Source organism: Triticum dicoccoides, chromosome 1A, assembly GCF_002162155.2.
Source record: "Triticum dicoccoides isolate Atlit2015 ecotype Zavitan chromosome 1A, WEW_v2.0, whole genome shotgun sequence".
In the NCBI taxonomy this organism is placed as follows: Eukaryota; Viridiplantae; Streptophyta; class Magnoliopsida; order Poales; family Poaceae; genus Triticum; species Triticum dicoccoides.
Genome location: NC_041380.1, coordinates 562,799,459 through 562,825,375, shown reverse-complemented (window position 1 = coordinate 562,825,375; position 25,917 = coordinate 562,799,459). Strand labels below are relative to the sequence as shown.

Sequence of the window (25,917 nt, the reverse complement as noted above, 5' to 3'; positions counted from 1 at the left end):
GCGCAACCGGTATTCCGGCATTCTCTCCGGTAAGGATCTCCTCCCCCTCCCCCTCCCTCCTTCCCCCCTAGGGTTTCGTTGTCGATGTTGGTCTCACCACTGCTGCGGCGAATAATTGGTGGATTTCGGCTTGATAATTTTAGGGTTTCATTAGTTTTAGGGTTATTCTGTAAGATCCGCCCACAGTTTCGAGGGTTGTCCGTTAAGGGCTCAACGTTTGTGCCACTGACCCGATCAATTGATGACCAAAGCAAAGTGTCTAGTTATCTTAAATTTCACCACCACAAACAAAAACATACCAGCAGTTTGGAGTTTGGACAGGCTTGCTGTATATTAGTAACTACCAACAGAATTTTGCTCACAAGCTTTAGATTAATCCATGTTTGTCTGTGCATTAGTATTTTATTAGCAGTATCCACATCCTATCTGTAGTTTTTGCCTTTTTGGGAGACTTATCCGGGCACTACATATTTATTGTGATTGAGCTAACCGTCTTCTTCAACTTCTTTTATAGGTCTAGCCTGTCGAGGGGAAGGCTTGGGACGAGATAATGGTGAGTTCATTGCTCCTCCTGTTAAGCAGCTAGGCAATCTTATAAATTTGCAATTTATTTTGGCATTGGTCTCATGCCTTTTCCTAAATGGTGCCACTTCACAGGCAAGCCTTGCTGATTCGTTCTTGGCTGATCTTGACGAACTTTCAGACAATGAAGCCTACCCTGTGAGTTGATTTCTGTGTCTACTGCGTAACCATGTTTTATAAGGATATATTTGTAGGCAATTCCTTAATCTATTGTCAAACTTTTCAGGAAGAAGACAATGCTGAGGCAGTGGGTATGGATGAGGATGGTGACGATGATATGCCTGACCTTGAGTCTCTTAATTATGATGATCTTGACAGCGTCTCAAAACTGCAGAAGACACAACGTTATTCTGACATAATGCAAGTATGTGATCAAACTCGTGAATCTCCACTAACCTTATACCTTTCTCTCTTGCACAGATCTATGTTTATCTGGCAAAAAGTAAAACCTTATTTGTGTGGTTAGGGTAATAACTCAGTTATAAGATGCTGCACAATGTTTTCCACCAGAACAGTGTTTACTAGTTTGAAAAGAAAACTTAAATAACACATATTATATGGATTTTGGGGACACACTCAGTTGATTGTTCTTTCATGTCTGATTCCTGAATATTACTTTATATGTTCTTAGGGAGCAAATGGAGATATTTAGTTTGTTTAGTGTACAATAATAAACAAAAAGACCAACCAGAGACTAGTCCCTCGGGACCTTTCTTAGTGTAGTAAGACGACCTGATTCACCTGCAGAGGTAGGCCTCAAATGCAGGTCAGCTGTGACACAGCGTGCACACTCGTGCTGCTAGCAAACCGAGCAATCCTCAGTTCATGCTCAATGTCACAAATGGTCCATGTGGAAAATTTGGTCCATTCATTTTGAGTCCATATAGGGCATGTGGCACTGTTCATCTGTATTTTAGCCTTAATCTGCAACCCCCATGCATGACAATAGATTAATAGACAGTTCCATTTTTGTGTGTGCAGAAAGTTGAAGGAGCACTTGAGAAAGACACATATTTGTCTAATCAAGGGTTCATCCTGGAGGAGGATCCAGAGTACCAGCTTATTGTAGATTGCAATGCCTTATCAGTAGATATTGAGAATGAGCTCATTATAATACATAATTTCATCCGTGACAAGTATAGGCTGAAGTTTCCTGAACTGGAATCCCTTGTTCATCATCCGATTGATTATGCCCGTGTTGTTAAGAAGATTGCAAATGAGGTGGATATAACACTAGTAGATCTGGAAGGGCTCTTGCCTTCTGCAGTTATAATGGTTGTCTCTGTGACAGCATCGACAACTAGTGGGAAGCCTCTTTCTCAAGAGAATTTGGTAAAAACAATTGAAGCATGTGACAGAGCCCTTAATCTTGATGCTGCAAAGAAGAAGGTGCTTGATTTTGTAGAGGGTAAAATGGGTTACATCGCACCAAACCTATCTGCAATTGTTGGCAGTGCTGTTGCTGCAAAATTGATGGGAATTGCTGGTGGTTTGGGAGCACTTGCAAAAATGCCTGCTTGCAATGTTCAGCTACTTGGAGCAAAGAAGAAAAATCTTGCTGGATTTTCTAGTGCCACATCTCAGTTTCGTGTTGGCTATCTTGAACAAGCCGAAGTATTTCAGAGCACTCCTCCAGCTCTGAGGACCCGTGCTTGCAGGGTTATAGCTGCAAAGGCAACTCTAGCAGCAAGAATTGATTCAACTAGAGGTGATCCAACTGGAAAAGCTGGCCGCAACTTGTTAGAAGAAATTCGCAAGAAGATCGAGAAGTGGCAAGAACCACCTCCTGCAAAGCTTCCAAAACCACTTCCTGTTCCAGATTCTGAGCCTAAAAAGAAGAGAGGTGGTCGCCGCCTTCGAAAAATGAAAGAAAGGTAAACTTTTCTCAACCTTTTTTTTTTTTTGCAAATAAACATATTGAACAACCTCATGCTTATTTTTCCCTTGAACTAGTTGCTAATTTGCATTCCATGCTGAAACTTGATTCATCACATAAACAGTATGGTATCTTGTCATAATTTTGGTAACTTGGTTCTGCAGATATGCGGTGACTGATATGATGAAGCTTGCAAACCGAATGCAGTTTGGCATACCAGAGGAGAGCTCATTAGGTCAGTTGTTTTTGACAGGGCTGCTGGAATGACATTTTGTTAGTTAGTTTAATTTCACTTCACCTTAATATTGACACGATCACATCTTGTTATCACCAGGTGATGGTTTGGGGGAAGGTTATGGCATGCTTGGGCAGGCCGGAAGTGGGAAACTACGTGTCTCAGCTGCGCAAAACAAACTTGCTGCTAAAGTGGCAAAGAAGTATGCCTTCTTAATTCCCACAGTATTTTATTTTCTTCCTTTCTGTTCCTTGCCATTTGATGTTAGCATAAAGCACATGATTACTACTTGGCTCCGCAATGGAGGTTTTATGCCGTTTTACTCCCCAAAACATGGTATAACTTGTACTGTACTGTGTTCTTTCTGACTTTCTAAATTCAATACAAGCTGGTTCAAACTATTAGAGGAAAATGTGCAAACATTGGAACTTAGATCCTCAATTTTAAGCTATCAAGGCATACATCAACAAGAACTGGTTCGCGCTGCTTTCTCTGCACTGTGTTTATAACCACCTTGATTCCCACTTCCCAGAGCTTAATATGTACTCCCTCCATCCAGAAATACTTGTCCTAGAAATGAATGTATCTAGACTTATTTTAGTTATAGATACATCCATTTTATCCATTTCTAGGACAAGTATTTCCGGACGGAGGGAGTAGTGCTTTATGCTTTATACCATCCTTATATCTATGTTTCCTGCACATTCAGGTGTTTGCGAGCATTTTTTTATGTTACGGATTATTTGCACCCTGTACCAGTTGCAGTAGCCTGGCAGGCAATCGTTATGCTGCAGTATCTTCACATTGTTGTTTATATTTCGATTTGTGACCTCTTTTGTGATATCATGCACCTGCAAATCTCTCTCTGATTCCATATACTTTCTAATATCAGATTCAAGGAGAGGAGTTATGGTAGCGGCGGTGCAACATCTGGACTGACATCTAGTTTGGCCTTTACACCAGTTCAGGTGAGTTTATTTTTCCCTGGTTTGTTATGCATGATATTTGGCTGATCCAGCTGTGGAACATGGGACTATGGCTGCTACAGTGCTGCCTACTCTAGGTCGCTATGTAATTTTTATCTTGTAGTATTTGCTTAGCTGTTGCTTGCCTTGCTCATGTTTGAGGGATCGGAACAGGCAGTTCAACCATGGTTTATTTTACCCTTTTTTTTGCTGTGCCAGTAGAAAGTTCCTAGATTTTGCTTCTGTGAAGTCATCATGGACAATATAGTTTGCCATGTTGTTAGTTTTACCTATGCTACCGGAGATCATTGCATATTTGCTTTCTTGTAAACCAGGCACTGGATGGTTTCCTGTTGTTAGCCTTTTATACATTTAGCACCTTGTGTATAGATAGATAGATGGTAATCAGTAGGTTGTAGCATCTTCGACGTCATTATATATTATCTTTTCAGTCAGCTTTCGTTATTTTTAAACAGGTCAACCTAAGATCCTTGTCATCAATCACTCCTTGTTTCTAATATACCATTGCTTTCACCTGCAGGGAATAGAGCTGTCAAACCCACATGCCCACGGCAACCATCTTGGAAGTGGAACCCAGAGCACCTATTTCTCTGAGACGGGCACATTTTCTCGGATCAATAATAGGCCATGACCGAGCTTGGAATCTGAAGGCAAAAAGGTCCTGAGATTAGAAGAGGGGATCGTTCCCCGGTCCCAGCGATTCCATCTCATTCTGCACACAACACTCAAGAGTTCCTGGGATTCATGCACTTGCACAGAATCAGCTTGTATTCTCAGCTGTATCGCGGGGTTTTGTAATGTAAGTACACAAAGCGCACTACAACATCACGAGGTCTGAAGTCAGGCAGTACCCAACGTTACCTATGCTTCGAGCGTCGATAATCGTTCTGGAAAACCCGCTGGAATTGAATTGTTGAACTGTCTTGCCTGAAACATCTGCCATGCTGGATCATTCCATTACCACAATGCGAGTTGAGCTTTGAATGAGTACTCGTGGTTTCTTTTTTGATGAATATGATTGTGGTTCTGCTTCATGTGCTGCGGCGTTTGGTAATGGCAGGTCCTACTAAACATGATCATGAGATGTTACAAAGAAACAACACAACCAGTAATTGTTTTCTGAGTTTTTTTTAGTGTTTTAGGCGTAGCTTAGCATCTCCAGACTACTTGTTTTTCTTTTTCTTTTCTTAAGTGGAATTTCGAGGGTATTATTTAGAGGGCTCTTTCGCTGGCCATTGAGCCAGCGCGCACCCACTCCTTCCCCAGCGCCCCCTTTTAGGCTGGCCCATGCGCGGGGCAGGCTGCGCCCTGTTTTTTTCATTTCTCTTTTTGCCTTTTCTAGTCTGTAAAATAATTCGGGATTTCAAAAAAATCAATTTTCAAAAAAAGAGAATTTTGAAAAATGTTGAGGGTTTTGCTCCTCCTCAAACAGTCGTCGTTTTGAGTCTTCCTCTCCGTATCTGCCTTGCATCCACTTCGACAACTTGGCTGTTCCAGGGGTGTGTTGTGTGCATCTTCTTTGCCTTGGTCGAATTTTTTCTAGGCCTATGGGGACCGAATGGAGCGGATCGCAGAAGAGTTCGAGGAGGAAGGAGAAGATCATAGAGGATCTGATTGGTAGCCACAAATTGCGGCAGGGGGTGAGGATGATGAGTTTGTGTGGGAGGAAGAGGTGGCTAAATTTCGTGTTTTTACCCTTTTTTCAAATCTATTCGAGATCTGACCCTAGTTTGGAAAAATTTCGAGATCAGACCCTTTTGCTACCGCCAGGGACCATGGCGGTGGGGTATAACAGCCTACCGCCAAGGACCCTGGCGGTAGGGTTGCATGCCTTGCCGCCAAAACCCGTCTAAGTATTGAACACAGTGCATGCTCGTGCTTACCGCCTACCGCCAAAGTCCCTGGCGGTAGGCTGTTAGACCCTACCGTCATGGACTCTAGCGATAGCAAAAGGGTTAGATCTTGAAAAAATTTCAACTTAGGGTCAAATCTTGAATAGGTTTCAAAATTTTGCCGAAAGAGGTGATAGATCAAACTGCACCAACGAAGTGGGCCCCTGGCTAGGGTGCATATGTCGAAAAGCATCAGTCCGGCGACGCCATTCACACACGTGCTATCTGCATGGGACCCTCCTCTCATGATAAAGTGCAGAAGAATCAGTGGTAACACCTTGTTGGCCGTACAATTTGGCTGCCTAGCAGATTGGAGCAAGGTGATGCATGATCGAATTTGGATGAGTTATGGACGATTTATAGGCTCCGGTGCTGATTTTTTCTTATATTTTGGACCCTGATAACTGTCATACGTGTGGCATATTAGAGATCTGCTCACACGCCCTGTGTGGCAGGCTATGTATGGGTGAACATTAGAACTGCCCACACGTGTGGGCACAGCTACTTCGTGTCACACGTCCAACAAGTACTACTCATCCCTACTCTGCGTGTGTGACACCAAGAAAATATGCCCACATGTCTTAGCACAGCTACGTTAGTTACCCGCGGGATGACGCTTTAGTTACCTCAGGATGGTAACTTTAGTTATTTGAGATGGCAAATGTAGTTGTAAAAGCATGACAACTCTTTTTGTTTTGGTTAACTTTTGATTAACTATAGTTGCCATGTCTAATTTATGATAGTTCCCACGTGTAATTAAACCATAGTTGCCACATGTGTTTACCTAGTTGTCACATACGTGCAACTGCAGTTGCCATCTATCACCGTACGAGCGTCCTGTGAGCGAAGAGCAGTTCACCCACACACGCGTGGACTGGTTCGCCCACACGGGGCAGCTGGCAACCGCGCGCGCGGGTCATGTAGGCGATCGCTCCAACGCCCACAACACGTTATGCCTACATGGCCTTGAAAATCCAACAAATTCCTTCAAGATTCATGCAAAACATAACAGACAGGGATCAAAACATGTGGGCGAAATGCAGATATGCCACATGTAGGCGTTATCATTCGGGTATATTTGAGTTTTTATCGGGATTGAAGTTACCCCTTCAATCAAAAAGGATAATATAATACTCCCTCTGTTTCCTTTTAGTCTGTATATAAAATTTGGTCAAAGTCAAACTTGGTCAACTTTGACTAAGTTTATACAAAAAAATATCAAGATTCACAATATGAAATAAATATTGTTAGATGCATCATAAAATTAATTTTCATACCATATAGTTTTAGTATCGTAGATGTTGATATTTTTTCAAACAAAGTTAGTCAGAGTTTACAAAGTTTAACTTTGACCAAATCTTATATACAGACTAAAAAAAATGGATGATGTATTTTGTACTATCCAAATCAATATATTTAATACGTTTGATCTAGATGCAAACAAGTCAATTGCCTTTTTTATAAGCAACTTAAAGATCATGTGAGCTTTTAGGGGAAGCAAAACTCAAAACAACACAACGATTTGAAGGACCCTAAGAAAGATCACATCAAAAATCAGTCTTGTAGTCGGCTAACATTCGATTGAGCATAATATAAAAAAGATGTGTTTAGGACACATCTAGATGTGACATAGTTATGTCTCATCTAAATATGTTGATTGTTTGTTTGTCCAGAGCTCCTGTTTAGCGGGCTAAACGTCGGAAGACTCATTTAGCAGGCCGTGGCGCATTGGCAGCTCGCACGATTAGAGTTACATGGAAGCTGGCCTAGCGGCTGGATGCCGTGGCCATTTGACGACTAGCTGCTTTTTGCTCGTCGTTGACCGTGAGACCGCTAGTGATGCATTAGGTACAGGTTGCTTGCTAGCTTTTGTTTCCTCGCGTGCGCCTAAAAAAAGTTTAGGAATTTTAAAATCATGATCGTTGATTGTTGACTTAAAAAACACGGATTTGAAAAGAGTTCATAAAAGTTAAAATAACATGAATTACAAAAAGTTCATAAATTTTAAAAATTTGGGACTTGAAAAGGTTCAGTATTTAAAAAAAGTTCATGAAAATGAAAAAAAATCACATCTTTTGTCAATTTCAAATACAACAAATTTGGAAAAAGTTCACTACTTGGCAAAGCTTGTAATTTCAGGAAATCGTGAAAGTGAAAAAAAGATCATGAATTTTAAAAACATTCACAAATATTTTCTAAAAAAAGTATGTAAAATAGAAAAAAGATTCATGAAATTTTGAAAAAAGTATATGAATTTGGAAAAAGTTCATGCAATTGTAAAAAAGGAAAAAGAATAAGCAAAAAAAGAAAGAAAAAGAAAGGGGAGAAAACATACCAAACCCGTTCCGGAAAAAACTACAAAATAACCCGGCCAAAAAATTTACTAATTTTGAGAGGACATTCCCTTCCACAAAGAAGTATCTTAATAACGTGAGGGCGTGGATGAGGAAGAAAATGGTAAAAATGACACTGATGCAGCCCTGCACTACTTTAGGGGGAGGCAGGCTATTGATTCAAGATTGTACTATTCAAAGTAGACCCAAAAGATACAAATAAAGTCCTATACATCTTCTTGTGTGATAGACGCTCAAGGAAACTATATGATTTTTAGTTGCGAGTCGATAGTTGACTTGCAACTGGGCTCTTACAAACATACGTCTCCCCTAGTTGCGAGTCGAAGGTTGACATGCAACCGGAGCCACTATAAAAAAAATACGATGCGTCCCAGTTGCGAGTCGATGATTGACTTGCAATTGGGCCCCTACAAACATACATCACCCTAGTTGCGAGTCAATGATTGAGTTGCCACTGGCCCCCAACAAACATTCACCCTCCTATTTGCGAGTCGATGGTTGACATACAACTGGGGCCACTACAAAAAATTATGCCGCGCCCTAGTTGCGAGTCGATGGTTGATCTGCTATTGGGCCCCACAAACATATGCCCCCTAGTTGCGAGTCAATGGTTGACTTGCAACTGGGCCCCTACAAACATATGTCCCCCTAGTTACGAGCCAATGGTTGACATGCAACTAGAGCCACTACAAAAAAGTAGACTTGTCCTAGTTGCGAGTCGATGGCTGACTTGCAACTAGGCCCCTACAAACATACTTCCTCCCTAATTGCAAGTCGACCTTTGGCATGCAACTGGGGCTACTACAAAAAGTACGACGCATGCTAGTTGCAAGTTGATGATTGATTTGCAACTGGGCCCCTACATACATACTTCCCCCGAGTTGCGAGTCGATGGTTGACTTGCAACTAGGGGCCGTACAAAAAATATGCCCCCCTAGTTGCCAATCAACGGTTGACTTGCAACTTGTCCCTCCCCCCTACAAACATAAGTCCCCCTAGTTGCGAGTTGATGGTTGACATACATTTGGGGCTACTACAAAAAATGTATGACACGTCCTAATTGCGAGTCGATGATTAACTTGCAATTAGGCCCCTACAAACATACGTGACCCCTAGTTGCGAGTCGATGGTTCACTTGCAATTTCCCCTACAAACATACGCCCCCTAGTTGCGAGTCGATCGTTGGCTTGCAACTAGAGAAACTACAAAAACGTATGATGCGTCCCAGTTGCGAGTCGATAGTTGACTTGCAACTCGGCCCCTACAAACATATGCCCCCTAGTTCCTAGTCGCTGGTTGACTTGCAACTGGGCCCCTACAAACATACTTCCTTCTAGTTGCAAGTCGATGGTTGACATGCAACCGGGATTACTACAAAAAAGTACGACGTGTCCCAGTTGCGAGCCGATGGCTGACTTGCAACTGGGGCTCTACAAACATACGTTCCCCTAGTTGCGAGTCAATGGTTGACTTGAAACTGGGGCAACTACAAAAATGTACGACGAATCATAGTTGCGAGTCGATGGTTGACTTGCAATTGGGCCCCTACAAACATACGCCCCTAGTTGCAAGTCGATGGTTGACTTGCAACTGGCCCCTACAAACATACGGCCCCTAGTTGCAAGTCGATGGTTGACATGCAACTAGGGCCACTACAGAAAAGTACGACGCGTCCTAGTTGCGGGTTGATGGTTGACTTGCAACTGGGCCCCTATAAACATATGTCCCCTGGTTGCGAGTCAATGGTTGACTTGCAACTGCCCCCCTACAAACATACGCCTCCTAGTTGCAAGTTGATGGTTGACATGCGACTGGGACCACTACAGAAAAGTACATTGCGTCATAGTTGCGAGTTGATGGTCGACTTGCAATTAGGCCCCTATCATACCTCCCCCCTAGTTGCTGAGTCGATGGTTGACTTTCAACTGGGCCCCGACAAACATACTTCCCCCTAGTTGCGAGTCGATGGTTGACTTGCAACTGGAGTAACTACCAAAAAGTACGATGCATCCAAGTTGTGAGTCCATGACTGACTTGTAACCGGGGCCGGTACAAACATAACGCCCCCTAATTTCGAGTGGAAGGTTGACTTGCAACTGAGGCAAGTACAAAAAAGTATGACGCGTCCCTGTTACAAGCCGATGGTTGACTTGCAACTGGGTCCTTACAAACATTCGTCCCTCCTTGTTGCAAGTCAATGGTTGACTTTGCAACTGAGCCCCTACAAACATATGTCCCCCTAGTTGCGAGTCGATGGTTGACATGCAACTGGGGCCACTACAAAAAGTACGACATGTCCTAGTTGCAAGTCAATTGTCTGCCGTTGTCCACCACTTGACCAAAGGGCACGGTCGATCGGAGCTTCAAAAAAACTACAACCCACAAAATAAACTCAATACACAAAATATAAAAACGGCCAACTAAAAAATAGTCATATCAGGCCTCGCTGCTTCACGAAGGACGAACAAAAAACATAACACAACGACAACGAGCACAACTCAAAAAGCACCTATATCTAAAAGTATGAGAGTTGGACGAGACATGGTTAACTCTTATCTAGATGAAAATTAGTTCGCGCCGCCTGAGTTCGCGCCGCGAAAATGGCAAAACAAAAGATGCATGCACAAGCAGGCTGACCAGTAGACACCAGACATATGACGCGACACGGGACACTCGCGACAAAACAATCCGATCAAGATTTTCACGACATTTAAAGCAACCAGATGACAGAGTGAAAACAGTATAAGGATTTAAACAAATCAATAAACATGAAAAAAGGAAGGAAAATAAGAAATGGAAAGGAGGAAATAGAGAAGATAAATAGAAACAAAAAATCATAATTTAAATTAGTTCATGATTTAAACAAATAGGGAAAAAAAAAGAAAACATAAAAATACATGCAACCTGGTCGTGACAAAAAAAATTAATCAAGTCGAGACATTAAAAGGCTTGACTATTTTCACAACTAAATCATGCTTTTACTTTTTGAGTGTGTAGTTTTTCACAACAAAAAAAAAGGACACATCAGCCTACAATTTTGCTAGCATGACAACGGCCCGAGGAAGTAAGAGGACACAATCATCTAAAGAAAACAAAGTCAGCCCAGGTAAACACAAGCCCACACCGGGCACATGCAGGAAACGGCCACAGCCACGACACGAGAAAAGAGCGTGACAGGGGGACACTAATGGAACGCACGCGGGAAGAAAAATATTTTTTTGCGCGAATCTTGGAGCTTTAGTGTGTGATGGATAACTTAGATGTGACATAACAAAAAAACATCTAGATGTGTTTTAGTCAAACTGATATAAAAAATGATTAACAGAGATAACCGAGGTAAATGATGATGCTGGAATTGCTACAACTTTGACGACGTGTGTATCAGCTCTGCGACAGCCGTCTTGCTCTGGCCAGGCGGCAAGGATAGCAGGCCAAGCTCTCCTCGTACACCATCGGAGCCAGCGCCGCAGCTCCATCCTCCATCCCCTCCAGCGAGCGCAGGTCCTGAACCGTCTGCTCGGCCGGATCATACAGCCCGATCCTCCTCCCGGCGCTCAGCAGGACCCTCCCGTCGTCCGGGTGCACGGCCAGCGGCACCACGTCGTTCGTCCCGAGGTCGTACCCCGGCGGCGCTCCATCCAGCCGTATCACGCACGCCCTGCCCCACCCGCTGCCGCCGCGCTCCAGCCTCCACACGTCCAAGCTGTTCGCCGCCGGGTCCGCGAGGACGGCGTGCAGCGCTCCCCCGAGCTCCGCCACTGACGCGCGGCAAGGGCTGGTGCCGCTCCACGCCGCGATGCACGCAGGGCAGGGCACGACGTCGAACGTCCTTGTGGCCACGTCGAACGAGACGACGGCCCGCTCGCGGCTCCGGCCCAGCCGCGGGTCGCTCATCCAGTACAGCGCCCCGCCGACGTGGACCGGCGGCGCGTCGTCTGCCACGGGCAGGGGCGGCGGCGCCAGCACGTAGTCACGGCAGTGGTGCCCGTAGTTGCCGCATTGCAGCATCGCGCTCACCGCGAAGTAATGCCGGGAGTGGAAGTCCTTGCTGCGGTACACGATCTCCACCAGCGCGTGCTGGCGCGACAGCGGGTCGAAGGTCAGGCCGACGCTCCTGCCGGCGACTTCTTCTTCGTGCATCCTCGGGATTCTAGTGTTGGGGTAGGATCTGTGGAAGCCGGTGGCCGGGTTGTAGAGATAGTCGCGCGTCGCCGTGCTCACCAGGTTCATCCCGTGGCAGGGCTTGGAGCAGACCACCTTCGCGTCAAGCAACGCGCCGCCATGGCCAGTCGCCGGAGCTTCTTCGGCTCCGAGCCATGGATCCAAGGGGGCGAAGCTGAAGGCCGCCTCCCCGCCGGCGCCCTTGCCGACAAGCATGAGCTTGGGCCTTCTGCCCATGTTCCTGTATTGAGAGTACGCCTGGAAGAAGCTCTCGCTCTCGATCAGCCCGAGCCACTGCTTGCAGACCGCCTTGTACCGCACCACCGATTTCGCCGGGAGGCGGAGCAGGATCTCTTTCGCCGCCTTCGCCGGAGCAGACGACAACGCCATCTCCTCCTCCGTCTTGTGCACCGGTGCAATCATGCGCTCTTCGTATAGGCTGAACCTCGAAGGAGGTGGCTTGCCATATCCGTTCCACGACGTGTTCGTCTCGATGGCTGTGGCTATGAGGATGGTCTCCAGAGCTTGGGACCGGAGGTCGTAGGTGAGCACCTTCTTCTCGAACTTCTCGAGCACCTTGTGCTTGCAGGTGGTGATGACCATCTTCTTCTCCCCTGGCTCGCCGCCATTGCCGACGGAGCCGATGACTCTCACGGTCTGCGGATCGCGTAGCTCTCTCCGGGCGGGATGCGATGATAGGTCGATCCAATGGTCCAGCGACCACTCGCCGGAGGTGTAGTCCAGCAGCCGCCAGATCTCGAGAGCGCTGGTGTAAGGGTCGCCCCGGAGGTCCCGGACCAGGCACAGCTGGTCGTCCATCGCCGCCAGGTGCCCCGCCGGCGCCTCGGGACGGGGCATGCCGACTATACCCCCGTGAAACGTGAGGTGGTGATCCGGCCGAACATCTGGTGGCGGGAAGCAAGGCTCCCGGACGCATCCGAAGGTCTCGTCGGCGACGGAGAAGAGCACGATGGCGCACCTCGGCCTGCTGAAGACGTTGTGAGGCTCGATCAACCAGTGCAGGAACCCGCTGGCGAACACGGGCGTCAGCCTCTGCTCGTCGGCGTTGGCCACGGCGGAGGCCGTGGCCCTGCGCAGCCCGAAGGGCACCCCTCCGGAGGCGGGCGGCCTCCAGCAGCGATGCCTGCTGCAGGCGTGTACACCTCTCAGCTGACCGTGTCCTGCTGCTGCCCGCGGGGCGGGTACGCCCGTCTGACCAGCCTCACCACCTTGTGCTCCCGCGACCGGGCGTCGAACCCCAGCCCGGTGCTGCAGCTGCGCCAGTGCGCCGGCGCCGCCTCGTCCGACGGCGGCAGACGCGCGAAGGCCCGCGTGGCCGGGTTGCAGACGTAGTAGGCCCTCGCGATGGCGTCGTACAGCAGGGTGAGGCCGTGGCACGGCGCGGGCGTGAGCACCTCCACGCGGTTGCCGCGGGCGTAGTCGAGGGTGAACAGCCTCTCGTCCTGCCCGGGGCCCGGCGCCGGCGACAGCGGGCGCGCGTACGCCGCCGTGGCGTCGAACCCCGCGGTGGGGGAGAAGTGCAGCAGCTTGGGCACCGGCGACGCCGCCCTGGCGACCGCACGGTAGAGGGCGCAGAACTCGTCCGAGGAGAGCAGCGCGGCCCAGGAGCGGCAGACGGCGCGGCACCTGGCCACGGACTTGACGGTGAGCCGCAGCAGCACCTCCGTCATGCTGTCCACCGCCACCGTCGCCCTGAGGCCGGGCACGACGACGGCCGCCTTCATACGCTTGCTGTCCGGCGCCGGCATGGCATCGACCTTTGCGTTCTCGGCGTTACTCATCATGATGTGAATGTGATCCTGCAATCAAATCAACAGAGCAAGATCGATCTTGAGTAAGGCGGATCCGATCGTTGGCATCAAGAAAAGGAATCGATGAAAGAACGCGAGGACCTCCTTGATTACGAGGGAGAGCGAAGGAGCCGATGGCGTCCGGGGAGATCTTCACCGCGGGCAGGCCGAGGCGAGTCCGGCGATCTTTACCGAGCGAAACGGGTAACAAAAACACGACACACGGGGACGAAGAAAAAGGAGAAGACAAGAGCAGGAGAAAGAATACAAGCAGCAAATCGCAGCGAATTGAAGGGGGTGGGGATGATGCCATACCGGCGAGACGGAGCAGAGGGTGGATCTTCTTCGGGGCTGAAGGCGGCGGGCTTGATCTCTTCTCTTCCTCGCGGGGTTTTCTCCGAGGATAGAGAGGGACGCTATTTATCGGACGTCCTGATCTGCCACGTCGAGACTAAACCCTAGTTTTTCTTTCTGTGAACGACTAAACCCTAGTTAGATCTCTAGAGTCTGTAACAAGAGCTCGGTTTTTCTAGACAAAAGACAGTCTATGAATGAATAATCTGATCAAGAGATAATAAAAACTACGACATGACTCGGGCATCTCCAACCCCCATACCGGACACCACGGACAGGGAACCGGCGCGGAGACGCAAATGCGGAAGCCGACCATCTAACGCTATCTTCTAAATGTTCGTCAATTTTAAAATTCAAATCCATCCGATCAAATAGCACTCTCTGGATCACAACAAAAAGGGGCAAGTATGCATAGTTTTTACATGTCCGGTCACAAAAGAATATCAATCCGGCAGTCCGTACAAAAAATTGGATTTACTCGCCTGCCGGGCATGCAATCCGAGCCTCCACGCTCAATTTATCGTCTCCGTCTCTGCCTCCTTCTCCGCCGTCTCAGCCGCCTCCTTCTTTGTCGCTGCCTTCTTTGCCGCCTCCAACTCTTCCTTCTGCTATCTAAACATCGTGAAACGGACTGCTTGCACCATCATACTTGCGTCGTCATCTAAACCCTCAATTCAAGGTCAAAACCTTCGCGTCTTCTGAAGCTTCGATCATGGCTTGTTTGGAGGCATAGTAGTACGAAGCTTTGTAATGCTCCGGCCATGGTGGTGTCTGCACGCTCGGTGACAGCAGCGGGGCCGCACATTCTAGGCTCCACCCTCCACCACGTCCACCACCACTCCACCTCCGCCTCTGTCGGCCTTTTGTTTCTTGAGCGGTGTCGTCTTTGCCTTCGTTTTGAGGCAGTGATTTTGCCTATCTCCGAGTTGATCTTCCGGACGAGTGTGATCGCCAGATCCTCCACCACCACCTCCGGCAGCTTCTCCTATGGGTCCATGCATCAGTGGCAGCGAAAAAAGGCGGGAATTGGGTGAAGAGTGGCGGGATGAAAACGGAGAGTAGGGGATTTTATCGCGGAAACGGTGTAAATAGCTACAAGCACAGGCTCCGCCTTAGTTTTGGGTGGGTTAGTGGGTGTCAGATTCTATGTGGCTTGTGTCCGGACTCCCGCAAACCCCCCTTGTTTGGTTCTGGTTTTCGTGAAAAATATAATCCGGACCTCTCCGCAGACTAATGAAGTTTGCTATTGGATGGCTTGAAGGGTCCGGACAGTTGGGTCCTAACGGATTTGAGCATTTTGGAGGTCGGGTTTGGAGATGCCCTCATGCCTTGCTTAAAGATTGACATTCTCAGAGCAGATGGAGGACTAGGGACGCCCGTCGCTTCCCTGCAAAATGTTGGATTGTGACTGCAAACATCCAACCGTGACTTGAAATCACTCTTGAGAAAAAATAAGTTCTTGATATACTTGTGTAATGACGATGGCCACTTTTAAGGCATCTTCAACGCGTGGACCTTCAAATCGCCTGCATCCGTCCGAGCCGCGCGCTTCAGACATGTTTTGCCACCTAATATGGGTATGTATCCGTCCATGGACAATTCCGAGCGTCCTTTTTTCCGTAAACCGGAAGCAAACAAGAGGGAAGGGGTTCGCGGGAGTTCGAACCATCGCCACGCACGCGCCAACAACCATGGCCCTCCCGAAAACCCTCTCCCACACCTGCGCCCTTTCCCACAAAAGCGTCAGCGCCACTTTCATGTCGGTCCAGACTCCAGAGCAGACGTGACCTTTCACTAGAGCCGACATTGAAGCGGCGCGCCGACCGAGAGCAACGCCCACTGCGCACGCTTTCTTTGCTTTGAAACGACATTCGTCTGCGTGCCTGCCTCCATCAAACAAGCGTGTGCCGGGGAATCTACTCTAGCGCCTCAAGCGCAACACATTTATCCCTGTGCTGACCGGCATTAAACACCTCGTTGGTTGGCGTCTCGCATCCACTTGCTATTTAAACGTGCCAGGCGCTGGGCAAGAATCACAAACACCTCCGCTCTCCATTCCTCCTTGCACCACACTCACTAAGGCCTCTGGCTCCAACACTCTGTGGGGCGACCTCTCCGGTGAGGAGAAGAAGGTACTCTCCGGCATTGGAGCTGGCTGGGTAGCTCGGCAAGCCAGCCAGATACAGGCTGGCTTGCCGACAAGCTCTCCGGAGCTGGCGCCACTAGATGGCCAACGCCGTCTCCCACCAAATCCGCCGCGAGCGATGGCGCAATGCTGCTAGTAGGCTTGAGAAAGAAGTCATGTTCGTGGAGGCTGATGCGGCAGAGGAGGAATATGACTGGGGCACTGACGACGACGTGGCCAACTCCGCATTGGCCACGCCCTGCATGCCAACGAAGCCGGCACGTCCAAAGAATGAGTTAGGAGGCCACCTTGTTAGTAAGAGCAAAACAGGAGCGACCACGTGATAAATGTGGTAAGCAATCCAAACTATTTATGAACAAACAAAAAAGAGAGCAAAACAAGAGCAAATATTAACTGAAAAATGATAAACTATGGAAAGAATGATACCGGAGTTACTAATAGAACCGTAAGCAGACAATTCTCGTCCTCTACGGTGCAGCCGATTTGGTGGGCCAAGAGTCAGGAAAACCTTATTTTTGAACCGTACAATGCCACAATCGCCAGCATAGCACCGCCGCCGAGAAACCAAACTCTAAACCTAAGAGACCTAACCTAACCTAGTCGGCTGAGCACATCATATTTCAATGGATCACTGGCCATACTGATATGGCCCAGTTCCATTTGTGCACCATGGCTAACATACACATGTGCTACTTCATTATATCCACGTATGCAGTAAAGTACTGGTTGCATGCTTTGGATAGCATCCATGAGTTTCCAGTACTGAATCAGCAAAACCTCCTGACCGGTTCTACAACCCATCGATGTGCTCTGCCTCTGATACGCCATGCACCGTCGATTCGCTAACAAGCGCAGGACGCGTGCAATTACCGAATAATTGATTCACTGGCATTTACGTCGTCACACAACAAAAATCGAGAAATAAATTGTGCAGCTCATGGATTCCGACAGCAAGCGGAAGAGGCAAGAACCCTGCACAGAGAAATGAGCAGCAGCCATGGTTGGAGCTTGATCAGAGCAGCTCAACATCAGGGCTATTTATGTGCTGGAAAGACTAGGTTCGAGTCTCCTCATTCTCCTATAAGAATAAGACAGGGGGCTTCTTTCCCTCTGTTCTTATTTTTTTTTATGTGCTGGAAAGAAGTGGAATAACTGATTCACCAGCAAGTTTACAATGTTCCATCTTCAGCATTTATCGTCGGCACGAAGCGAATCGACAAACAAATTAATACTGTCCAGGAATTCTGAACTGTGACAGCAAATGAAAGAGGGCAAGAAACCCGCACAAGGAGAGGAGCAGCAGCCAACGCTGGAGCAGACTTTGCCAAACAAAGCAGTTCAGCGTCAGGAAACAAAGTGCATTTCTTGCTTCCAAGATGAAGTCCCAGCCCTACTGCAAATAGTTGATGCAAACCGGAGACATCATGCAACATTCCGAATGCAAGGAACCACATCCCACGCGAACCATGCTATTGGGCAAGGGGCAAAAAAACAATGACTTTTAGCACCACGGTTACTTCAGCATCAAGAAACAAAATTCATTTCTTGCTTCCAAGACAAAGCCCAGGTGGAACTGCAAATAGTTGATGCAAACTAGAGACATCATGCAACATTCAGAATGTTCAAGTAACCACAAATCATGCCATTGGGCAAGGGGGCAAAAAACTATTGACTGACATGACTTTTAGCACCACAAGGTGAGTGATACCAACACTCAGAAGCATATCAATTCGTGCGACTTCATTCATAAATGATAGAACGGTTTAATGGATACACTTGACACTCAAGGGCACAAAACAATGTATGTGCTTTCTCATCAAGCTGGTTTCAGCAGGACCAACATCATGAATATATAGCATGCTTAACTGCCGTAAGGTTCCAAGATAATACAAACTTAAACGAGCTGAATAGAAATTGGTTTCAACAGAACTAACATTATTATGAACAGCATTCTTAACTGCGATAATAAGGAGATGATACAAACTAACAGTTAGCAAAGCTCAAATATGGTATCTCCTTGCAAAGGGTGTGTCCTTTCAAAGGGGTCAGCTCGACCCAAATCATGGACACTAAACTTCATATGGTAATTATAGCACCAATCGGTAGTAAAACGAATCCGAGCACCTCTTGAGGCCCTACTATCCACCTGAAGCTTCTTATGATGTTGTGCAAAAAAATCCTCGTTGAAATCTTCAACATTAACCTCAAGAGTCATTAATTCTAGCACGCGAGCATTTAGTACAAAAAATGTGGCCAAGTCAACATGTGACTTAATTCCCTGATAATAATTCCATACAATAGTCTTCAGACGGATGTCAAGTGATCTTATAAGAGCCCGGTGTTTACGACGCCATAGGTTGCTAATCCCTGGTCCACTTGACTGAAAACGAACAAAGAAAACAAAATAAAAACCAATAATTTCAGAACAGTAAATGAATCAAAGGAGCAGTCAATACTAGATGAACCATCATCACAGAAGAAGTATCACCTCAATGTACAACTTTTCCAAGCACGGGAAGCATCTCATCAAGTCAAGAACAACATCAAGACTAAGAGAATGCATAAGGATAGCTAAAATCTTGACAGTGCGCACCGCTGCCGTCAGGCGGTCAACACCCATTCGCTTCATGGAGCATGAAAGACGATATTAGACCATCTATAAGTGCAGATAACATGTAATTCAGCAGCACATTGAAAGCAAGTAGGGAGGGCACACTACCTGAATAACCGTCGAGTCGAACGGTGCCGAGTCAAACGAGATTCTAATACCATAATGAGTAGAAAGGCAGCCCATGACCTCGAGTTTAGGCGCGGAGATTACCGATATAAGACGGCACTCGCATGAACCAAGTGTGAGCAAGCTTTCAAGACAAGGGGCATTCTCGATGATGAGTTCCTTAAATTTGGTCTCTAGCCGATTGCTATAACCGCTCACACCAATGCTTCTAAGGGTAATGGAGTTGATTCTGACACAACGGAAGCCCCCACTGTTCTTAATAAGCAAGCACTCCAGAGCGGGGCAAGCGGCAATCATGGTGTGCAGCGAGGATTCGGATATGCTGACGCTCTGAAGCGCGAGCTTCTGAAGCTTAGGGAAGTGAAGCGCTTGAATGATGTCGTCGGGAAGGTGGCAATCTCCAATGATGGCAACACAGAGGGTGTCGGAGAAGCGGAAGGCGGCCGAGGGCGGCATCTGCACCGTTGCCGGTGGACGCGGTAACTTATGATTGAAGCTGCACAGCTCGAGCTCCTGGAGGTTGTTGAGGGCGGGGGACCGGAGCCAGGCATCCGCTCGGTCGCCGGCGAGGTGGTAGACGGGGGCGGAGAAGCGGCGGCCGGGGCCCTGGTGGGCGGCGAGGACGCGCGATATGGCGGCATCGAGGCCCTCCTCGTCGCGTAAGAAGGAACGGTGGTCGAGGTTGAGCGGGGCGGTGCGCCAGAGGCGGCGCCACCGGGAGGCGAGGACCTGGGTGCGGCCGCCTTCCTTGGTGGGGAGGAGCGAGACGATCTCCCCGAGGACCTCGTCGGGGAGGTCGCTGATGCGATCCACGCCGGCGCCTCCTCCGTCCGCATCGGATCCGGGAATCTGCTGTCCACGGTCCTCCGATGTAGGTTCCGCGGCGGGCGCCTCCGCAGGCGTCGGCGCCGGCGCCGGGGCGGCCGCCTCGCGTGCCGTTGCTTTCCTCTTCCTCGACCTAGAACCAGGAGCGCCTGCCTCCACCCCCATGGCTGGCGGTTTGTGCGGCGGGAGCACGCGAGGAGGAGGAGGCTGGCGTCGACGCCCAGCGCTAGGCCGCCGCCGCCGAAGCCGACGCGACCAGAGAGGGCATTTTTTGAGATCAGAGAGGTGGGCGGCGGCGGTTTTGGGGGGAAATGCGTGAGAGCGTGGCGGGTCACAGGAAAATGAATTCGAAGCCCACTCACAGGCTGACACGGTCGGCCCAGCGTTTGCTACCAATATAATCGTTTTTCTTTTTATTTTACGGTTTGATAATATAATAGTCTGGACAAGTCGCTGCTGATACTCCTTAAAAAAAATCAAATGCTGCTGATGATTTTCTCTTAGGTAGCTGATACATTGGGCGACACATCATTTTTCCAATTTGTACATATAGATACCCGTATTATTGATTCAGTGACAAGTGCAAATACTACAAAATTTGTCAGAAATACTAACGCCCATACGTATGGGCGTTTGAGTTTGCATGAATCTTGACATGTTTTGCCAGATTTTTTATGCCACGTAGGATTGGGCTGGTGTGTGGGCATTCATCCGGTCGCCCACACATCCCTTTCCACACACGGAGGTGACGGTGCGTGGGCGTTTAGCAGTTCGCCCACACGTCAGTTTTCAACGCACGTACAGGGGCTGGTGTGTGGGTGTTTGTCAGTTCACCCACACGCTCGTCTCCTCTCCCACACCCAAACCTATCAATTGTCATGTGTTTTGCAGGGTACATGACAACTGCCTTAGTATACTTGTAAGTAGATGGCAACTCTCTCTTTACCTGAACATGTTATTTTGCCATGTCTTTTTGTAATGCTATGTGGCAACTGCCTAGTGTTTAGTAGATGGCAACTCCTAAAGATACCACCGCGCCCGCACGCCCGTCTCCTCTCCCACATCCAAAGCTGTTAATTGCCATATATTTTGCAGGGTACATGGCAACTGCCCCTGGTGTGCTTGTAAGCAGATGGCAACTCTCTCTTTACCTGAACATATTATTTTGCCATGTCTTTGTGTAGTGCTATATGGTAACTGCCTAGTGTTAGTAGGTGACAACTCCTAAAATTTTTAAATCATGGCAACTGTAATAGACCAGACCACACATGGCAACAGCTGAAGTTGTCCAAAATGGCATCTGGCACTTGACCTGAGATGACAACTGCCGTTGAGCAACCATGGCAACTGTAGTTGTCCGATATGGCAACTGTATTTCAGCAACATGGCAACTGTAGTTTAACAAACATGGAAGAGGGTCCAGCCCATGGCAACTGCGAGGGCGCGTGGTGACTGTCACGCGGGGGCATGCATCACCATGAGGTAGGAGGCCTAACATACAGGCGTGTGGGCGTTATCTATTTTGCCCACACGTAGACATGTGGGAGGAACCGCGAGAAAAAAAAACATATAAGCATTACTTGTTTTGCCCACACATAGGCGTGTGGGCTGATTCTCTTAGACACCACATAAAACGTGTGGCCAAATCCCTTAACGCCCATACGTGTGGGCGTTATCGGTGTCCAAATTTATTGATTTGGTAAAAACTTTACATTGTTCCGTCTTCGACCTTTATATCATCAGCCCGAAACAAATTGACAAAAAGAAATACACTCAAGGAATTCTTAATCCAACCACAAACAATAGCGGGTGACAGACCTGCACAGAGAAAGGAGCAGCAGCGGGCGTTGCGCAGCCTCTGGTCTGCATGAGTGACCAAAATATTTTTTTTGCACACACAATATTTCCGAACTGGAGCATCCAAATTACAGTGTATAAGACATGTCCAGAAATAAATAGATAACCATTTGTTACCTCTTCAGTTTCTCATTCTACCTAATACAGGGACTAACAATTTCGTGCTAACCAATGTTTCTTACAAACAACCACATATTACTACGCATTCACCTCCCTTCCAGAATCTGTCTCATGCGTGCGCAATTTTGGCACAAGAGGTCATCATTTTCGAATTAAAAGGTGGGTATTCTAAAAAGAAGAGCTGTTTGCACCAACATCCCCAACTGGTAAATATTTACAATCTGCTCAAATTGCAACTTAATTAAGTTCTCCTATGGTAATATGGCATTGCCTCATAACTTGAAATTCAGGCTGGCATGCTGCCACAGATGATCAATAACAGGTACACACTGGTAGCACATCTCAACACGCTGTTGGAGTACTGAAGAGAGGGATATTCTGGATAAGGCACACACCCCTAACTAGCAGCGAGCTACTTCCGTGGATCTTTCGATATCCATAACAATCCTTGTGGCCTCGATGACAATCTGCCCGTCCAAGTAGTGCTGCCTGCACACAGGCATATACACATTGGCTCCACCAATGAGTTCGGTCCTGGTTTCCTGTGTCTTCCTCAATGTGAAGGACGCCCGGCGATCGCACAACTCACACCGTGCTGTCAGCTTGGTGACCGAGTTGGCCAGGGGAATGATGTCCAGTACTGAGCCAAACTTGTTCCTGTGAAACAACTCGACCATCAAACAGTAGGCATGATAAAAAAAAAAGAATTGCAATACCTTCTGAATGAAACTTGGACCATTTGGATGATTTTATTTATTTAAGTCTTTTAGGAGATGTACAGAGATTCAGCAAATGGCCACATCATAGGGAAACTAAACAAGTTATGAGATAAATCAGTCAGCAAGTACCTTTTGTAATCACCATCTAGCCCTGCAACCACAACGATTTTTCCATCATGATCAGCGGCTTTGCTGCAAAAATCATGAAGATCATCGAAGAACTGGGCTTCATCGATACCTATGACATCTACCTGTAGCAGCAAATTTTGATGAGATTCTTACAGACAACCAAAACCAACAGCTTCAATACCACCATGCCACACCATGACATGAAAAAACCAACAGCTCTTATCTCAACCATTGTTGGCTGGCTAAAGCTTCCAGGCCATTTCCCACAGCAACGGTACAGATAGGAGGTGGTACCATCTCACATAGCAACTGTACGATAAGTTGTGATGATAACCAGATAAAAGGAAGTTCGCACACAAACATGTATTTTTTAAGAATGGCTGAAGAACAGATTAGCTAGTCAACCCATATCATTGACAATCTACTTACTAAATCAGGCAAGTAGATGAACACTAAGCATGACAACTGCCTCCTGCTATCATGTGACAAAACTAGGTCCTCTAATTACAAGCTCGTCAATTTTCAACACAGGATGCTTGTAGATCAAACTTTTTGTTGTTAGATAAATAATGGCTTCTTAGGCATACACTGTTCAAATTAACACAAGTACATTTGGCAATTTCTACAGGCTTGCAAATATATTATTGAAAAACAAATGGCTACAAAAAGTCAACCATAACATGTTTTGATTGGACTCAGTAAGTTTTCCAGTCAGCTACCTTGCCACAATTATTCAATTTTCACTTCTTTATTCACAAACCTCAGCTAAATGGAAAACAGGAGCAGTACTACTATTTCAGGCCAAGACCAAAAGCAATTTTTTGTAGCCACAGACTGGGTGGATTCAGCTTCCTCAATGTGACAAAATAATGTGACCTTGAAATATGGGTTATAGGTCAAACGAGGTGAAACATGATAAGTTCAGAGAAGAACTAGACATTAACATAGCTGGCTAACTTAACTGTGCAATATTGTGGCATCCAACCAAACGCGCCCAAGATCATACAACTACCACTCCAGTATTAAACTTTTCCATCTATGCAGGCCCAAATGATAGCATTTTGCATATACATACAGATCTCCTTTTCAAATAATGCTTGATGGCACATTTACTTTTATGAATTCACTGCTAGCACAAGCACATATAGCAACAGTCTAGATTGCTCTCTTTTCTACCTTGTTGTGAGAAAGCACTGTAAAGGTATAATTTTTGTGTACATTTTTGCAAAAAGAATCTGAAGCAATACAGCATAAAATGGAGAAACGATATATTGCAACGAGAAATAAGACTACCAAACAAAAGCAGAGTGATGTTTGAAGCATCCATTGAAACCACTAGAATATTTGAAAGGCAGTAGTAATTCACAGTGCACAGCATGATTAACTAAATAGAAAGCTGAAAGTGCTTGTCACACCTTATCATAAGCATCTCTCCCTAATTTATCTTGGAAAGTTGAAAGCTCTGGTAGAGCCCAGCATGCCATCTTTGTGCCATCATGGGTCACAACAGAATCCAATCCATATCGATTGTCTTTGTCAGACTTTATGAGTGCCACAGTCCTGTATTGCAAGGAGCAAAGATGTCAAAATTCTACCACAACGATTTGTCCCACATATGGAAGTAAATGGCGAAGTCAAAAAGCGTGGAATTCAGGAGACAGAAAGAGCAAGACACATTGTTTTTCATCAAAATCTCTGCAATAGAAATCTTCTTGCTGACTAAGAAAATCACTCGTAACATAGCAGTCTTTTTAAGAAAGAAAGTAAATATCAGTTTGAGTGTGCTAAGATCATTGATTATGCCATCACTGACCAGTGAAACTCTGACAGGCCACCAGTTTTCTATGCAAGGTATTGACAATTAGAGTTATATAAGAAGAAGATTAGTTATTATATACTTAGACAAGATCATGAATTACTCCATCACCGACCAGCGAACCTCTGACAGGCCACCAGTTTTCTATGCAAGCTATTGACAATTAGAGTTATAAGAAGGACATCAGTATTATATACTACTTGGCTCCTACTCTTCTGAGCATTGATTTTTCTTTGGTCTTATCAGAAACCCTGACTGACTGATAGGAACCGGGGTTCACTGGCAGTAAATAAGAGAGAGAGGAGACTGGACGGGGGTCAGTACCTGCCGGTGCCGGCCTCGGCCTGGACCCGGCGGAGAAGCGCGGTGGTCTTGCCAGCGAACATGGGCCCGACGATGATGTGAATCTCGCCGGAATTCGCCGCCTGGACCTCCATCCCCGAAACACGTTCGTCTATCCGAGCCCTGGCCGCCGCCGCCGGCGGTGCCGTCTTAGAGAGCGACCTGGCCGGGGGGGCGAAGGGCCTGGGGCGGGAAAGATCCGGCCGGAAAGGGAGCGAGAGCAGCGGGCGGAGGGCGGTGGAGCGGGGCAAGAAAGCGGGGGAGGAGGAGGGGGCGGAGGCGGAGAGGAGGAGCGACCTCATGGCGGAAGAAATGGAGCGCATCCGGGAGGGATTTTAATGGGTAGTTTTCTCGGGAGGGTAGGTGGGAGTGGGATCGGGTCCGGCGGGAGGAGGATTGAAAATTGGGGGCAGGGTTTGAATCTCTCGTGGAGGGAATGGGGAATTTTTCGCTAGGGTTTTGGAGGGAAGCCGGGGAAGGGAAGGGTGGCGGCGGCTTTGGCTTGGCGGGGGAGGTGGGAGGGGGAAGGCGTGGATGGTGACGGGGAGGCGAGCGGGTCTCCGAATCGATAGGGGTGGTCGTGGGCTGCGGCTGGTGTGCGCCGGTGGACGGTGGGCGGCGGCGGCGGCGTGACGGTCACCCGTGGGGCGGCGGCCGGCCGGCGGCTGCGGTGTGCTGAGCGCTGCGAGGGTTGTGACTTGTGAGCTCCTGGGCGTTGGGCGCTGGGCTGCTATCTCGTGGAACGCTGTGACAGGTGTGGGCTTGGGCCTAGGAAAAGTTATTATTCTTCTGCTCCAAGAAGGCTTGCTTTGGCGGGCCGCGGCTCAGGTTGGCCCTCACGAAACTCTGCCCTATTTTTTCTATAAAAAAACAGAACTCCACCCCAGTATATGCACAGCGCGCCCTCCGGCGGCCGGCAACCTGGCTCAGAACACGGCTGACGGCATGATGTAAGCCCCATTACTCTTCCCTTCT

General features: G+C 47.6%; 1 protein-coding gene and 1 pseudogene across 1 annotated transcript; one reads left to right on the top strand and one right to left on the bottom strand.

Annotated features, from left to right (window-relative positions):
- LOC119290580 (U4/U6 small nuclear ribonucleoprotein Prp31 homolog) lies at positions 1–4,692 on the top strand. The gene is made up of 9 exons (XM_037569226.1): positions 1–29; positions 515–553; positions 658–720; positions 809–946; positions 1,564–2,456; positions 2,623–2,693; positions 2,793–2,895; positions 3,586–3,661; positions 4,200–4,692. Exons 2-9 carry the CDS (start codon positions 551–553, stop codon positions 4,308–4,310), a joined length of 1,458 nt encoding a protein of 485 aa, XP_037425123.1. The 5' UTR covers positions 1–29; positions 515–550; the 3' UTR covers positions 4,311–4,692.
- Positions 4,693–14,763: 10,071 nt separating this feature from the next.
- LOC119290564 lies at positions 14,764–25,630 on the bottom strand (annotated as a pseudogene).
- Between the last annotated feature and the right edge of the window lie 287 nt (positions 25,631–25,917).

Excerpts from the sequence above, each read along its gene's own strand:
- LOC119290580 (XM_037569226.1), top strand. Across the intron at positions 2,457-2,622 it reads CTTCGAAAAATGAAAGAAAG|ATATGCGGTGACTGATATGA; the intron begins GTAAACTTTTCT and ends TTGGTTCTGCAG. Across the intron at positions 2,694-2,792 it reads ACCAGAGGAGAGCTCATTAG|GTGATGGTTTGGGGGAAGGT; the intron begins GTCAGTTGTTTT and ends TGTTATCACCAG.